Below are 12,798 nucleotides of genomic sequence, written 5' to 3'. Positions count from 1 at the left end.
CCATCTGTACCGTGCCCAAGTCCGTTTCACACCTGTACCGTGCTCAGGTACGATCCCCCCCCCCCCGCTGTGCGCTGGCCTGTGCTCACACTAGGCAATCTCAACTGGGCCCACGGTTGCCTCTTGTACGTACATCATCACGACGTAATACGTCGCCACCAAGCGAGAACACAGTTGACACTTTACTGACTTTGTTGCTTATTTGGAGCCGTTCTACTCGGATACAGCCCTCTCTCACTGAGCGTTTTGACACTGCCAAATAGGCTGTTTTATGCACGCCTTTTCGCATCACGGTGCGCACGTTTAAACTCCCCGAGGAAAATTGCCTGCTTGAGCGAGAACCCTGATTAACCCTCCCGGGCCCTGCACACATTGGCGGTTTATTGGGTTCCATTCTGTTGTAAATGCGACGGCTCCGCGGTTCCGGGGGGGCTTGGGTAGTGGTGTTGATTCGCTGTCACAACAGAGACAACGCAGCGATATGGTCATGAGCAGTTAACTTCTAACTTGAGAGAAAGGGAAGTACGCAAAATGCTGATCATGTGAGAGAAGGTGATGCAGTCGTATTAAACAAAGACGTGAAAGATGGTGCGATCTACGAGAGAGACGCAGCGGAACTGACCTGGATAAAAACAAGTGGTCAGCAAAATAAAGATATGTGTATATGTTAGTTAAAAATAAAATTCGGGAGTGTGCAAATTATTCTAAAGAGCTCTAGACTCCGTGCGCAGCCCCGCCTTCTCCGGTGAACCAAGAAAGCCCGGCTGTGACGAACGGGGTATTTCGTCACTATCACACCACTATTGTTTAATGGGAAGGAAGGGTCGCAATGGACGATACTTCATCCAGCTCAGGTTGCGTAGCAGTGGTGCGTGTGCGCGTGTCGACTCATTAGCATCTGTACCGTGGCCTGAGCAAACCTCTCCCAAGTGTGCTCAAGCCACAGAATTGAAGTGGACTTCAGTACGGTTGGCGTGCTTAATATAAGGTTGCCTAGTTCGATCCCCAGCTCCTCCTAGCTGAGTGTTGATGTGTCCCTGAGCGAGACACTTAACCCTAACTGCTCCTGACGAGCTGGCTGTCTCCTTTGCATGGTGGACTCTGCCGTCGGTGTGTCAATGTGTGTATTAACCGATGTAAGTCGCTTTGGATAAAAGCGTCTGCTAAATGCCCTGATTGTAATTGCGCTTAAACTAGCCAAAGGATCTAGACTTGAGCACGGTACAGGTGTGAAACGGACTTGGGCACAGTACAGATGGCCTAGTGTGAGTGCTCCCTGAGCTGCCATTAAGCTAACATTTAGCTAACCTTAAGCTAACACTGAGCTAATATTAATCTAACATTGGGCTATATTTAAAGTTAGGGGTAGCAAGTAAGCCCACACCTACCTGCAGGACTCCCTCATAAGGACTACCCAACACATGACTAGCTCACTAGCCTTAGCGATAGCTCTGCCTAGATAGATTGATCATTTATTAACCCCTTGGGGAAATCTTCTCTCAGTGATTGAGATAGAGACACATGACCGTTAACCACGACCAACAACATCAAAAAAAAAAACACTTTCAAGACCCCAAAATCCTATTTCCCAGGTAATACAAGGACACGCATAAGGACATTAGACTTGTGACAGGCTGACACCAACACACAATCCCCTGGCAACAGATCGCAAGTGCATAGTGGCAAGTATTTCACATGCCATCAGAATAAATAAATATGATGGGTAAAAAACAGTAGGCTATTGTGTTCCCTGGTCAAACCCGCTGAGCAGGGGAATTAAAACCTTATTTTTAGATGTCGGTTGAAAAGCTGATGGATTGTGGAATGAATCAGTTGTTTTGTCCTATATTGGAGAGGGCTGGGTATCGACACCAGCCACCTGAGAGTAATATTTAAACGTTGGTGAAAAATGGGTGTTTTGTATTTGCTAAAATGTTGTCTTCTTTACTCAGAACTCTTTCTCTGAGAAGAGTGTTCCGGATTATTTAAATTAGTAGCCACCAGCTTGCCTGCAGTGGTCACTATTTCCCTAAGCCGACTCTTCTGTGATTCTGCTGCGCTGGCTGAACCGGGCTTGTGGAAGACTCTGGTCATGCACGTCAGATTCTGGAAATTTCTACTTTTTGTCACTGCATTGATAATACAAACCCTGGGCAAATACTGATCGAACCTTAAATAATACTGAACCAACAATATGCTAAAATTAGGCAAACCATCATTAATCTTAAGCTAATATTGAGCGAACACTGAGCTTACATTAAACTTACAACAAGCTAAACATCAACCTAACCTTCAGCTAACATTTGGCTAACATTGGGCTAACATCAGCGTAACACTATAGATAATTAAGCCCCCGGTTCCTAGTGGTCTGTCTACGAACGAGGGTTGGAAAGCTAGGCATTATCTGGACGAGAGAGAGAGAGAGAGGGAGAGAGAGAGAGAGGAGAGAGAGAGAGAGAGAGAGAGAGAGAGAGAGAGAGAGAGAGATGAGAAGAGAGAGAGAGAGAGAGAGAGAGAGAGAGGAGAGAGAGAGAGAGAGAGAGAGAGCGAGAGAGAGAGAGCAGAAACGCAGGCAGAAAGAGAACAGAGAGAGTGAGAGACTGACAGAGAAAGACCAACAGAGAGAGACAGAGACAGAGACAGAGGAAGACAGAGCGAGAGACAGATTCAGACAGAGACAGAGGGATTTTATTCTGAAAGCAACAAATAAAGGAGGATTACATATCACACCCAGCTCATATTTATAGAAACCAAAGGATTAAAAAAACACTGCATCAGTTATCTAATTTTAGAACTGTCAGGAAATGGTCATTTTCCCTTCGTCTTGTTCCAGTACTTTTATTGTTTACACCCCCCCACACACACCACACACACACACACACACACACACCACACACACACACACACACACACACACACACACACACAGTCGTTCAAAGTGATTAAGGAATGTTGGTTATGAGCCAAATTCAGAGCGCACACACACCTCAGCTCCTAAGCTTCAAAGCTAATTAGTAGAGTCTGGTCTTCATCACAGCTCAGTCTGTCCTTTATGGGTCACAGTCAGCGCTTTATCACAGTGAGAGTGTGTTCTCCATCACAGTGAAAGACTTTCCTTTATCACAGTAGCAGTGTGGTCTTCATCACAGCTCAGTCTGTCAGTCTATCAGTTATAGCAGCCTAAACTGTGCTAGATGAGAAGGAGACAGATCTATGGTGCTAAATCTGAGCTCTATGGTTCTAGATCAGTATGAGATAGCTCTATAGAGCTAGATCAGTAGGAGACAGAGAGCTATATAGAGCTAGATCAGTAGGAGACAGCTCTATGATGCTGAATCAGAGCTCTATGTTCTAGGTCAGTAGGATCTGCTGAAGGCGTGCCTCGGCGTGCATTCAGAGTCTAAATGAGAGCGATAACGGGAGTCTGTGAGGAGTTCATGTTGTCACGATGCAGAAGAACACTGAGGTCTCAGCCCAGAGGACACGCCCCCATTACATCAACACATGACTCACGGGTTCAGAGTAGTGGAGCCTTGTTTCAGAACATGTTACAGGATGGGTTCATATCATAGCACGTGTGTCTGATAGTTATACTGGACCTTTAACAGAGGGGGGATGCTATTAATATTGGTAGTAGTATTCTTTGGGTATTGACAAAAACCCAATTATTTAATTATATATATATATATATATATATATATATACACACATATATATATATATATAAATATGATATAATATACAAATAAAAATAATATAAAGAAATTTTATATTTTCCTCTCTATTTTAAACATAAGCTATAGTGGCTGTCGGGTTTTTGAGTATTTTTACATTTAATATTGTTGAGCACTGTTAATTATTATTACTTTTAACGTATACATTCATTCACAAGTATATTGTTTAGCCAATAAAGGCTATAATGTCTTTAATAGGTATTTTTAGCATTAGTTTAGGTATTAACCTTCTGCTTTTCTAATTCCCTATTTTTAGCCACTCAAGGTGGGGATTAGCCTGTGGTGATGTCACGGTGGAGGGTGAAGTGTGTTTCACACTGGGGGTTAGCCTGTGGTGATGTCACGGTGGAGGGTGAAGTGTGTTTCACACTGGGGGTTAGCCTGTGGTGATGTCACGGTGGAGGGTGAAGTGTGTTTCACACTGGGGGTTAGCCTGTGGTGATGTCACGGTGGAGGGTGAAGTGTGTTTCACACTGGGGTTAGGCCTGTGGTGATGTCACGGTGGAGGGTGAAGTGTGTTTCACACTGGGGGTTAGCCTGTGGTGATGTCACGGTGGAGGGTGAAGTGTGTTTCACACTGGGGGTTAGCCTGTGGTGATGTCACGGTGGAGGGTGAAGTGTGTTTCACACTGGGGGTTAGCCTGTGGTGATGTCACGGTGGAGGGTGAAGTGTGTTTCACACTGGGGGTTAGCCTGTGGTGATGTCACGGTGGAGGGTGAAGTGTGTTTCACACTGGGGGTTAGCCTGTGGTGATGTCACGGTGGAGGGTGAAGTGTGTTTCACACTGGGGGTTAGCCTGTGGTGATGTCACGGTGGAGGGTGAAGTGTGTTTCACACTGGGGGTTAGCCTGTGGTGATGTCACGGTGGAGGGTGAAGTGTGTTTCACACTGGGGGTTAGCCTGTGGTGATGTCACGGTGGAGGGTGAAGTGTGTTTCACACTGGGGGTTAGCCTGTGGTGATGTCACGGTGGAGGGTGAAGTGTGTTTCACACTCTCCATTAAAAGGATGGACTTCAATGTCAAGAGAGGACTTAGACTGAAGCACACTTGACATTCAACTTATGGCATCCCTCTACAGGGCTCGTGAATACTCCTCTCCTCATCCTCTATCTCCTCACCTCATCCTCCATCTCTTCTCCTCCTCCATCTCCTCTCCTCCTCCATTTCCTCCTCCATCTCCATCTCCATCTCCTCCTCCTCCTCTCCTCTCCATCTCCTCCATCTCATCTCCTCTCCTCTCCCCTCCTCTCTTCTCCATTTCCTCTCCTCTCCTCCTCTCCCCTCCTCTCCTCTCCCCTCCTCTCCTCTCCTCCTCCATCTCATCTCCTCTCCTCCTCCTCCTCCTCCATCTCCTCTCCTCTTCATCTCCTCTCCTCTCCCTTACCTCCTCCTCTCCTCTTCTGAATCTCCTCTCCTCCATCTCCTCCTCATCCATCTTCTCTTATCCTCCTCCCTTCTGTCCACTCCCCCCTCCTCTCCCTCCTCTCCCCCCCCCCCCCCCCCCCCCCCCCGCCTGCCTCCAGGGGGCGGGAACATCTGCTGGATGAAAACACCCCGTCATCACATGACATTGAGCGTCCACGTCTCGCGGGGCTACATAAAACACTTTATCAGCAAACACTCAATGACAGAGGGGAGGGGGGGGGGCTAAGGGCTTAGCTGTGTCCGCGGGCTGTGCGCGTCCCCTTGAGAACACATCATCCCCTACACCGGTCGGGTACAGTCCGAGTCCTCGCGCAGCAGGTACCGAGTCGGGTCGTCCGTTGAGATCTGTCATCCATTCATGATGCGGATCCCCGCCAACTCCATCCCGCCATCCTGCAGCGCGGGAATATTTCACAACTCTCCCGCCGCTGCACGAGCGCTGGACCAAAAATAACCAGCAGCCACCTCCTCCTCCCCCTCCTCCCGATCCCCCCCCCCCCCCCCTGTCTCCTCCCACCACATGGACTCGGTTAAACACAGAAACCAGTCGCGGTACCGCGAGTGTGGCTGCGCGTGTGCACCAGTGTGGAGGCGAGCCGACGCACGCATGCAGAGCCCAGCGTCGCGAGGCGGCAGCAGCGGGAGTACCGGAGGCGGGATGGCCCGTCGCGAGCCTCACACGGTCCGCTCCCGTCGACTGACGCCGCATCAAACCCCTCCGTCCGTCGCGTGCGTCCATCTTTCCTCCGCGAATTGCTGCATTGCTGTGTTCCAGGTGTAGCGGCATGCGTGTGTGCGTGTGTGCGCGCGCGCATGTGTGCACGTAGCGGCTGCTGTGCGCGTGCGTGTCTGCGTGTGTGTTGGCTCGGCGCGAGGCGGATGAGGCGCGTGGATGCTCGGTCGGGGGAGAATGCTGCGGCAGGTCCTCCACAGAGGGCTGAAGGCGTCATTCTACTGGCTCGGCCTGTTCGTCAGCAGGCACCCCGTGTTCTTCCTCACCGTGCCCGCCGTGCTCACCATCATCTTCGGCTTCACGGTGCTCAGCCGCTTCGAGCCCGAGACCGACCTGGAGGCGCTCGTGGCGCCCACCCACAGCCTGGCCAAGATCGAGCGCAGCCTGGCCAACAGCCTGTTCCCCATCGACCAGTCCAAGCACAAGCTGTACTCGGACCTGCACACCCCGGGGCGCTACGGCCGGCTCATCCTGCTGGCCCGGGCCGGGGGCAACGTGCTGGAGCTGGCCCGGGAGGTGCTGCTCGTGCACCAGCAGGTGCTGGATCTGCAGGTCAACTATAAGGGCTTCAACTACACCTTCGCCCACCTGTGCGTGCTCAGCCACCGGGACAAGAGCTGCCTGCGGGACGACATCGTCACGGTGCTGGAGGACATCCGGTCTGCGGTGCTGGCCAACAGCTCGGTGCACAAGGTGCCGCTCGGATACCCCAACACCACGCTCAAGGTGAGGACGACCACCGAGAGGGAGACGGTACCCGTACCCCGCTCTGCACCCGGTTAAACCGGCGGCGTCGCGCGGGCCGCACGCTAACACGTTAAAGAGGCTTTTTTTTATTCCAACCGTCTGGCTGACGTCACCGCCGTCGCGAACGCGGGAGTGAGTGAGTGAGTGAATAATGAGAGAAATGCTGCTGCTGCTGCAGCGGTTGGCAGGGCTGTCTTTGTGAATGAACGGGGGTCGTGTGTGTGTGTGTGTGTGTGTGTGTGTGTGTGTGTGTGTGTGTGTGTGTGTGTGTGTGTGTGTGTGTGTGTGTGTGTGTGTGTGTGTGTGTGTGTCTTGGCTGCAGCACCAGAGCGGTCCTTGCGGGGGTCGGTCGGTCGGTTTGTTCTTAAACAACCGGGGGGAGCGAGCGGGGTGAGGGGGGGGGGGGGGGGGGAGAGATTGAGGGCCCCATGCAGGGAGTCTCCAGCGGGACTCCGTGTGAGGCTGGCGCAGTGGGGGCGGGGGGGGGGCGGGGGGGGGGGGGGAGAGCTCATTCTCCGCCGTTTAAACCAAACTGGTGAAGCGATAGAACATCTTGCTCTCTCCCTCTTTCTCCCTCTCTCATGATGAATAATGTCATGGTCTGTTCGGAACATAACGGTCTACAGATAAGGTTGGTTTGTTGGTCTGTGAGCCGCAGATCAAAGTTGTACTGCAGTACAGAGAAGGTTGTGAGTTCATGTTTTATATTTTATAACACACACGTCACTTTATGTATATTTTAATGAGCAGAGATGAGTACTCCCGTGTGTACTGTGTAGTACTTTACTAGTTAATGTGCACATAGTGAAAGGATGGGGAGAAGCCATTTAAATATAACATAGTGTAGCTGTCATCTCCATCTCCAGTAGTTTGCTTTTCTATCTCTGGTAGTTTGTCAGCTCTAACTCTGGTAGTTTGTCCTCTTTATCTCTGGTAGTTTGCCATCTATATCTCTGGTAGTTTGTCTTTCTATCTCTGGTAGTTTGTCTTCTTTCTCTCTAGTAGTTTGCCATCTCTATTTCTGGTAGTTTGTCATCAGTATCTATCTCTGGTTTGTCATCTCTATGGTAGTTTGTCACCTCTATCTCTCTAGTAGTTTGTCACCTCTATCTCTAGTAGTTTGTCACCTCTATCTCTAGTAGTTTGTCACCTCTATCTCTAGTAGTTTGTCATCTCTAGTTGTCTTTCATCTCTATCTTTAGTAGTTTCTCATCGCTATCACTAGTAGTTTGGGTTCTTCATGTCTATTAGTTTGTCATCTCTACTATCTATCTCTTGTAGTTTGTCTTCTCCATCTCTTGTTGTCTAATCTCTTTACTAGTCCTTTCATAAATGTGTTTTGGATATAATACCCAGAAGTCAAGCACACAGCCACTATATTAATGCAAATATATCTTCAATTTAATTTCATAATGGAGCTACAACTTAAACTCTGTCACCATTCACAGAGACACTGTCCACCAGACTTTCAGGTATCCTTTGTAATATATCGACACAAACGCAACATAATGATTTAGTTTCATGATACCCTACAGCATTCAAATCTCATTCAATTCAGTTTGAGTGTAATTCAAAATAACGGCCAGAGAAATACCAGAGGGGCCTTATTTGATAACTAAGCCTCTGCTCTCACGCTATAAAGCCAATAAACCATACTTTAATTTCATTCATAAGGTACTTAAACCTAAACACGGTATTAAACCTCAGTCAGACACTTTAAACTGTGTTTTAGGTTACATTACATATAGACTGTGTATGGATATACTGTGCTGAGTAGGACTGAGTTAGCTTGATGACGCCATCTTATGCTAGCACTGTAGCATACCAATATATCATCTCACAGCAGGGTAGCCATACATCAGAACAATATTAACCCAAATATGAGCACAGCAAGGAAGTTCATTAAGATATTGCTTGGCACCGCGTATCCCAGAATATGCTTCACCGTTGCCAACAAATATTCATAGAAGTGTATTTATAGAGCAATGTTAAGTATTACAGAAGTACTTGTATATTTATATACCATGTGGTCAGGTGGGTGGGGATGGGAGGGGGGGGGTTGGCTGTGATTGGACGTCACCAGGCAGTTCAGCAAAGTCACGCGGAGGTCGCGGCGTGCTTTATGACCTCATAAATCATAACCCTATTGGCAGAGCCTCATCTCCGCGACGACGGGAGACGGAGGCACCCTATTGGAGGACGAGAATGTGAATGAGTCACGACCGTTGAGTGATTTAGCAAGCGGTGCACGAAATGTCCTCCGATTAGCGTCTGTGTGTATTTAGCATGTATAGCATGTAATGCTAACATTGGAGCATTGCTAATTGCCAACTTCTGATGTTTTAGAGTTGATCAAGGTGAATATCTTATCTGCAACAACATTTTATCCCTTTGTAACTCTTAAACCATTATATAACATACACTATTTAGATACTTTAAGTGTGCTGTACTGTGTACTATGTATGTACTGTACCATGTAGATTCTTACACATTTAGTTAATTAAGCGCCAACGATGAGATGATGAGGAACCCATCAGCTAGTGGGCGGAGTTACGTTATTATGATGCACTGTGTTCATTGGGTGATGTCTAACGGCATTATTTAAATTTAAGAACTAAGGTCTTCCAGCTGCTGTGAGCTTTAGCCAGTCCACGATGAGAGCCCATTGTGAAAGTCCTTTAGATTAATCTGAGAATCAACCAATTACACGACGGCAACGAGAGCCTGAGCCGTCTGAGATCCCCGAGCAATTACCGGCGATTACGTTACAAACACTCTGCTCGGAAACAATACATTCACACAGCTGCATTGTGTTGTGTGCGCCAGACAAAGACACACAAACGCAGCCTGAACCATCCAGAGTTAGCTCCACATTAGCCCAATGTAACTCTCATTATAGCCTAGCATAAGCCTGGGTGTTAGCATGGCAATAGTGTGGCATAAGCCTTGACGTCAGCCAAGCGCTTCCCGGGAGGTTAGCCTGGACGTTAGCATGGTGTTAGCGCGAGGACAGACGCTTCGCGGGAGAAGTAGAACAAACTTTACTGAACCTTCCTGAAGTCGAAGTTAGAGTCTCCCTCAGAAGCTTCGTGACCTTAATGACACGAGTACATTTTCATTGTACATTTAGAGCACAGATTACATTTGTCAGAAGAAAGACAAACGGGGGGGAGGCTATGCAGAGTCTAGTCTGGTTCAGAGTCGGAACAAGTGAGTCTTGAGTCTTTTGCAGACACAGGTGACGTTACACCTGTTCACCTGTAACTACTTGTATAAAATAGCATTTGATCAGAAGTATAAAGACCTGGTGGCGTCCCGGGTTAAAGCGCAAACCATGTAGGCACAGTCCTGAACGCAGCAACCCGGGTTCAAATCCTGCCCGTGATCGTTTGGTGGATGTCCCCCCCTCTGTCTCCCATACCCCCCCCTCTGTCTCCCATACCCTCCCCTCTGTCTCCCATACCCTCCCCTCTGTCTCCCATACCCTCCCCTCTGTCTCCCATACCCTCCCCTCTGTCTCCCATACCCTCCCCTCTGTCTCCCATACCCTCCCCTCTGTCTCCCATACCTTCCTCAAGTATACGGACCTCTCATAAACTATCTATAGGAGTAGCTCAAAGAGCAGCAACTGTAGCAGGACTACAACAACAACTGCCTCTGAACTACAACTCCCAGCCACCAAGTTTCACTGCTAGTGCAACCTGAGATATTTCTCTATGCTGAACGAGGACTGAGGAGAGGTGGGAGGGAGGAGGAGGAGGATCAGACGTCAGGACCTCCTCTTGTGAGGAGACAGATGCTCTGCTGATGGGACGACCTCATTATACCCATCCTGCATAACATCCTACCGCTTCTACTGCTCCTCACTGTGTGGGAACACCTGCTCAAAAACCCCCACACAACCCTCAATGCAGGAGGACACATTGAAGGCATCACTTCTCAAAACTTTCATTAAAACCATGAAATCATATGAACCATGACATCATTAAAACAACAACCTCACTCCTCAAACCATGACATCATTAAAACCATCACTCCTCAAACCATGACATCATTAAAACCATCACTCCTCAAACCATGACATCATTAAAACCATGACATCGTTAAAACCATGACATTAGTCCTCAAACCATGACATCATTAAAAACACGACATCATTAAAAAATGACATCATTAAAACCATGACATCACTCCTCAAAATCTTACTTGACTGCTTTAGCGCTGCTATCGTAGCGCACCTGATGGGCTAGCTAAATAGCAGCTAGCCTCAGCGGCGTGCTAGCTTAATAGCTGCTAGCCTCAGCTGCGGCTAGCTTCAGCTAACGGTGTCGTCTGTTTCAAAGAGTAGAGGAGAAGAGGAGTGCGAGGAGAGGTGGTGAGCTAGGAGGAGCCGGCAGGTCCTCCTCAGGTGAGGTTCAGGTGTTCTGCTGGTTTGTTGTACCGCCGCTAACCCCGCCCCCCGCCCCCTTCCCCCCCCCCCCCCCCCCCGCAGACCGGCCGCGTGTCCTTCATCGCCCACCAGCTGGGGGGCGTGTCCTTCTCGCCCAACAGCCGCGACCAGCAGGTGAAGTTTGCGCGCGCCGTCCAGATCACCTACTACCTCCGCAACCATGGCCCGCCCGTGCAGGACGCCATCGCCGAGCGCTGGGAGAGCGAGTTCTGCGCCCTGGTGCGGCGCCTGGCCCGCCTGCGCCCCCCCCACGCCACCGACCAGCTGCAGGTGCAGTCGCTCACCTCAGGGAGCCTGTGGCGTGACTTCCACCGCACCGGCGTGCTGGCCAAGGGGGAGGTGCTGGTGAGCCTGGTGCTGGTGCTGCTGGCCGCCACCGTGTCCTCCTCCATGCGGGACTGCCTGCGGGGGAAGCCCTTCCTGGGGCTGCTGGGCGTGCTGACCATCTGCATCGCCAGCGTCACCGCCGCCGGCATCTTCGTCATCTCCGACGGGAAGTTCAACGCCACGCTGCTGGGGGTCCCCTTCTTCGCCATGGGTGAGTCCGGGAGGGGGTGTGTGTGTGTGTGTGTGTGTGTGTGTGTGTGTGTGTGTGTGTGTGTGTGTGTGTGTCTGTGAAGGGGTGTGTGTGTGTTGGGGTGTGTGGTGTGTGTGTGTGAAGGTATGTGCAGGTGTGCGTGTACGTATGTGTATGCACGTGTGTGTGTGTGTACACTAATTATCTGGCTGTGTTTCCTGCGAGCGTGATCACAGCGCCACGTGGTCGTCAACGTCCGTTACTATGACAACCAGGCACGTGGTGAGCATGTCAGTCGGTAGCCGAGGGTTGTCCTGACGACGGTGACCGTAGTAATGTCTGGGAGGAAGGCTTCAGACTCAAAGTGGAACTGACACGTCGGTCTCCGGTGGCAACGGGCTGACACCGCGACCGGGGGCCGGGAGGGGGGGCTGGGGGATCACCATGGTAACGGTCGCCGAGGGTACCCAGAGGTCAAAGGTGGCGAAGGCGTATCAACACAGTTCAGCAGCGGGCCCGTGTCCGTGGCGACGGAGAATCATGACAGACAGTTCAATAGCATGCTGGTTTCCATGGCGACGCTGAATGATGGCAGCTCAGCGGCACGCCTGTCTCCGTGGGGACGGTGAATCATGACAGCTCAAGTAGTGTGCTCGTCTCCGCGGCGACAAGAAACAACCCTCAGAAGCTCCCTGGGAGGGGTTCCTCTCCGGGGGGGGGGGGGGTTGGGGATTCATGATTGAAGGATGGGGATTAGTACCACGACTGGGGAGAGCCCCGATCAGACTGACGGACAGCGAGGAGTCTACCGTAGAGGAACACACCCAAAGAGACGGCAGGAGCAGGCAGGGGTTAGACAGTACAGAGACAGGTCATTAAGGAGCGGGTAGGGGTTAGACAGTACAGAGACAGGTCATTAAGGAGCAGGTAGGGGTTAGACAGTACAGAGACAGGTCATTAAGGAGCAGGTAGGGGTTAGACAGTACAGAGACAGGTCATTAAGGAGCAGGTAGGGGTTAGACAGTACAGAGACAGGTCATTAAGGAGCAGGTAGGGGTTAGACAGTACAGAGACAGGTCATTAAGGAGCAGGTAGGGGTTAGACAGTACAGAGACAGGTCATTAAGGAGCAGGTAGGGGTTAGACAGTACAGAGACAGGTCATTAAGGAGCGGGTAGGGGTTAGACAGTA

The 12,798-nt window shown here is 50.2% G+C and overlaps 1 protein-coding gene across 1 annotated transcript in view; it reads left to right on the top strand.

The window, feature by feature from the left end:
• Positions 1-5,729: 5,729 nt before the first annotated feature.
• The window catches only part of ptchd4 (patched domain containing 4), a 14,238-nt gene continuing 7,169 nt past the window's right edge, over positions 5,730-12,798 (top strand). The window contains exons 1-2 of the mRNA XM_060041574.1: positions 5,730-6,620; positions 11,134-11,629. Of these exons, the coding sequence (XP_059897557.1) occupies positions 6,054-6,620; positions 11,134-11,629 (1,063 nt within the window). The 5' untranslated portion in view covers positions 5,730-6,053. The remainder of the gene's footprint in view (positions 6,621-11,133; positions 11,630-12,798) is intronic.

This window comes from Gadus macrocephalus, chromosome 21 (assembly GCF_031168955.1).
Source record: "Gadus macrocephalus chromosome 21, ASM3116895v1".
Classification (NCBI taxonomy): domain Eukaryota; kingdom Metazoa; phylum Chordata; class Actinopteri; order Gadiformes; family Gadidae; genus Gadus; species Gadus macrocephalus.
Note: the sequence above shows the minus strand (reverse complement) of the source record. Positions and strands in the feature narration are given on the sequence as shown.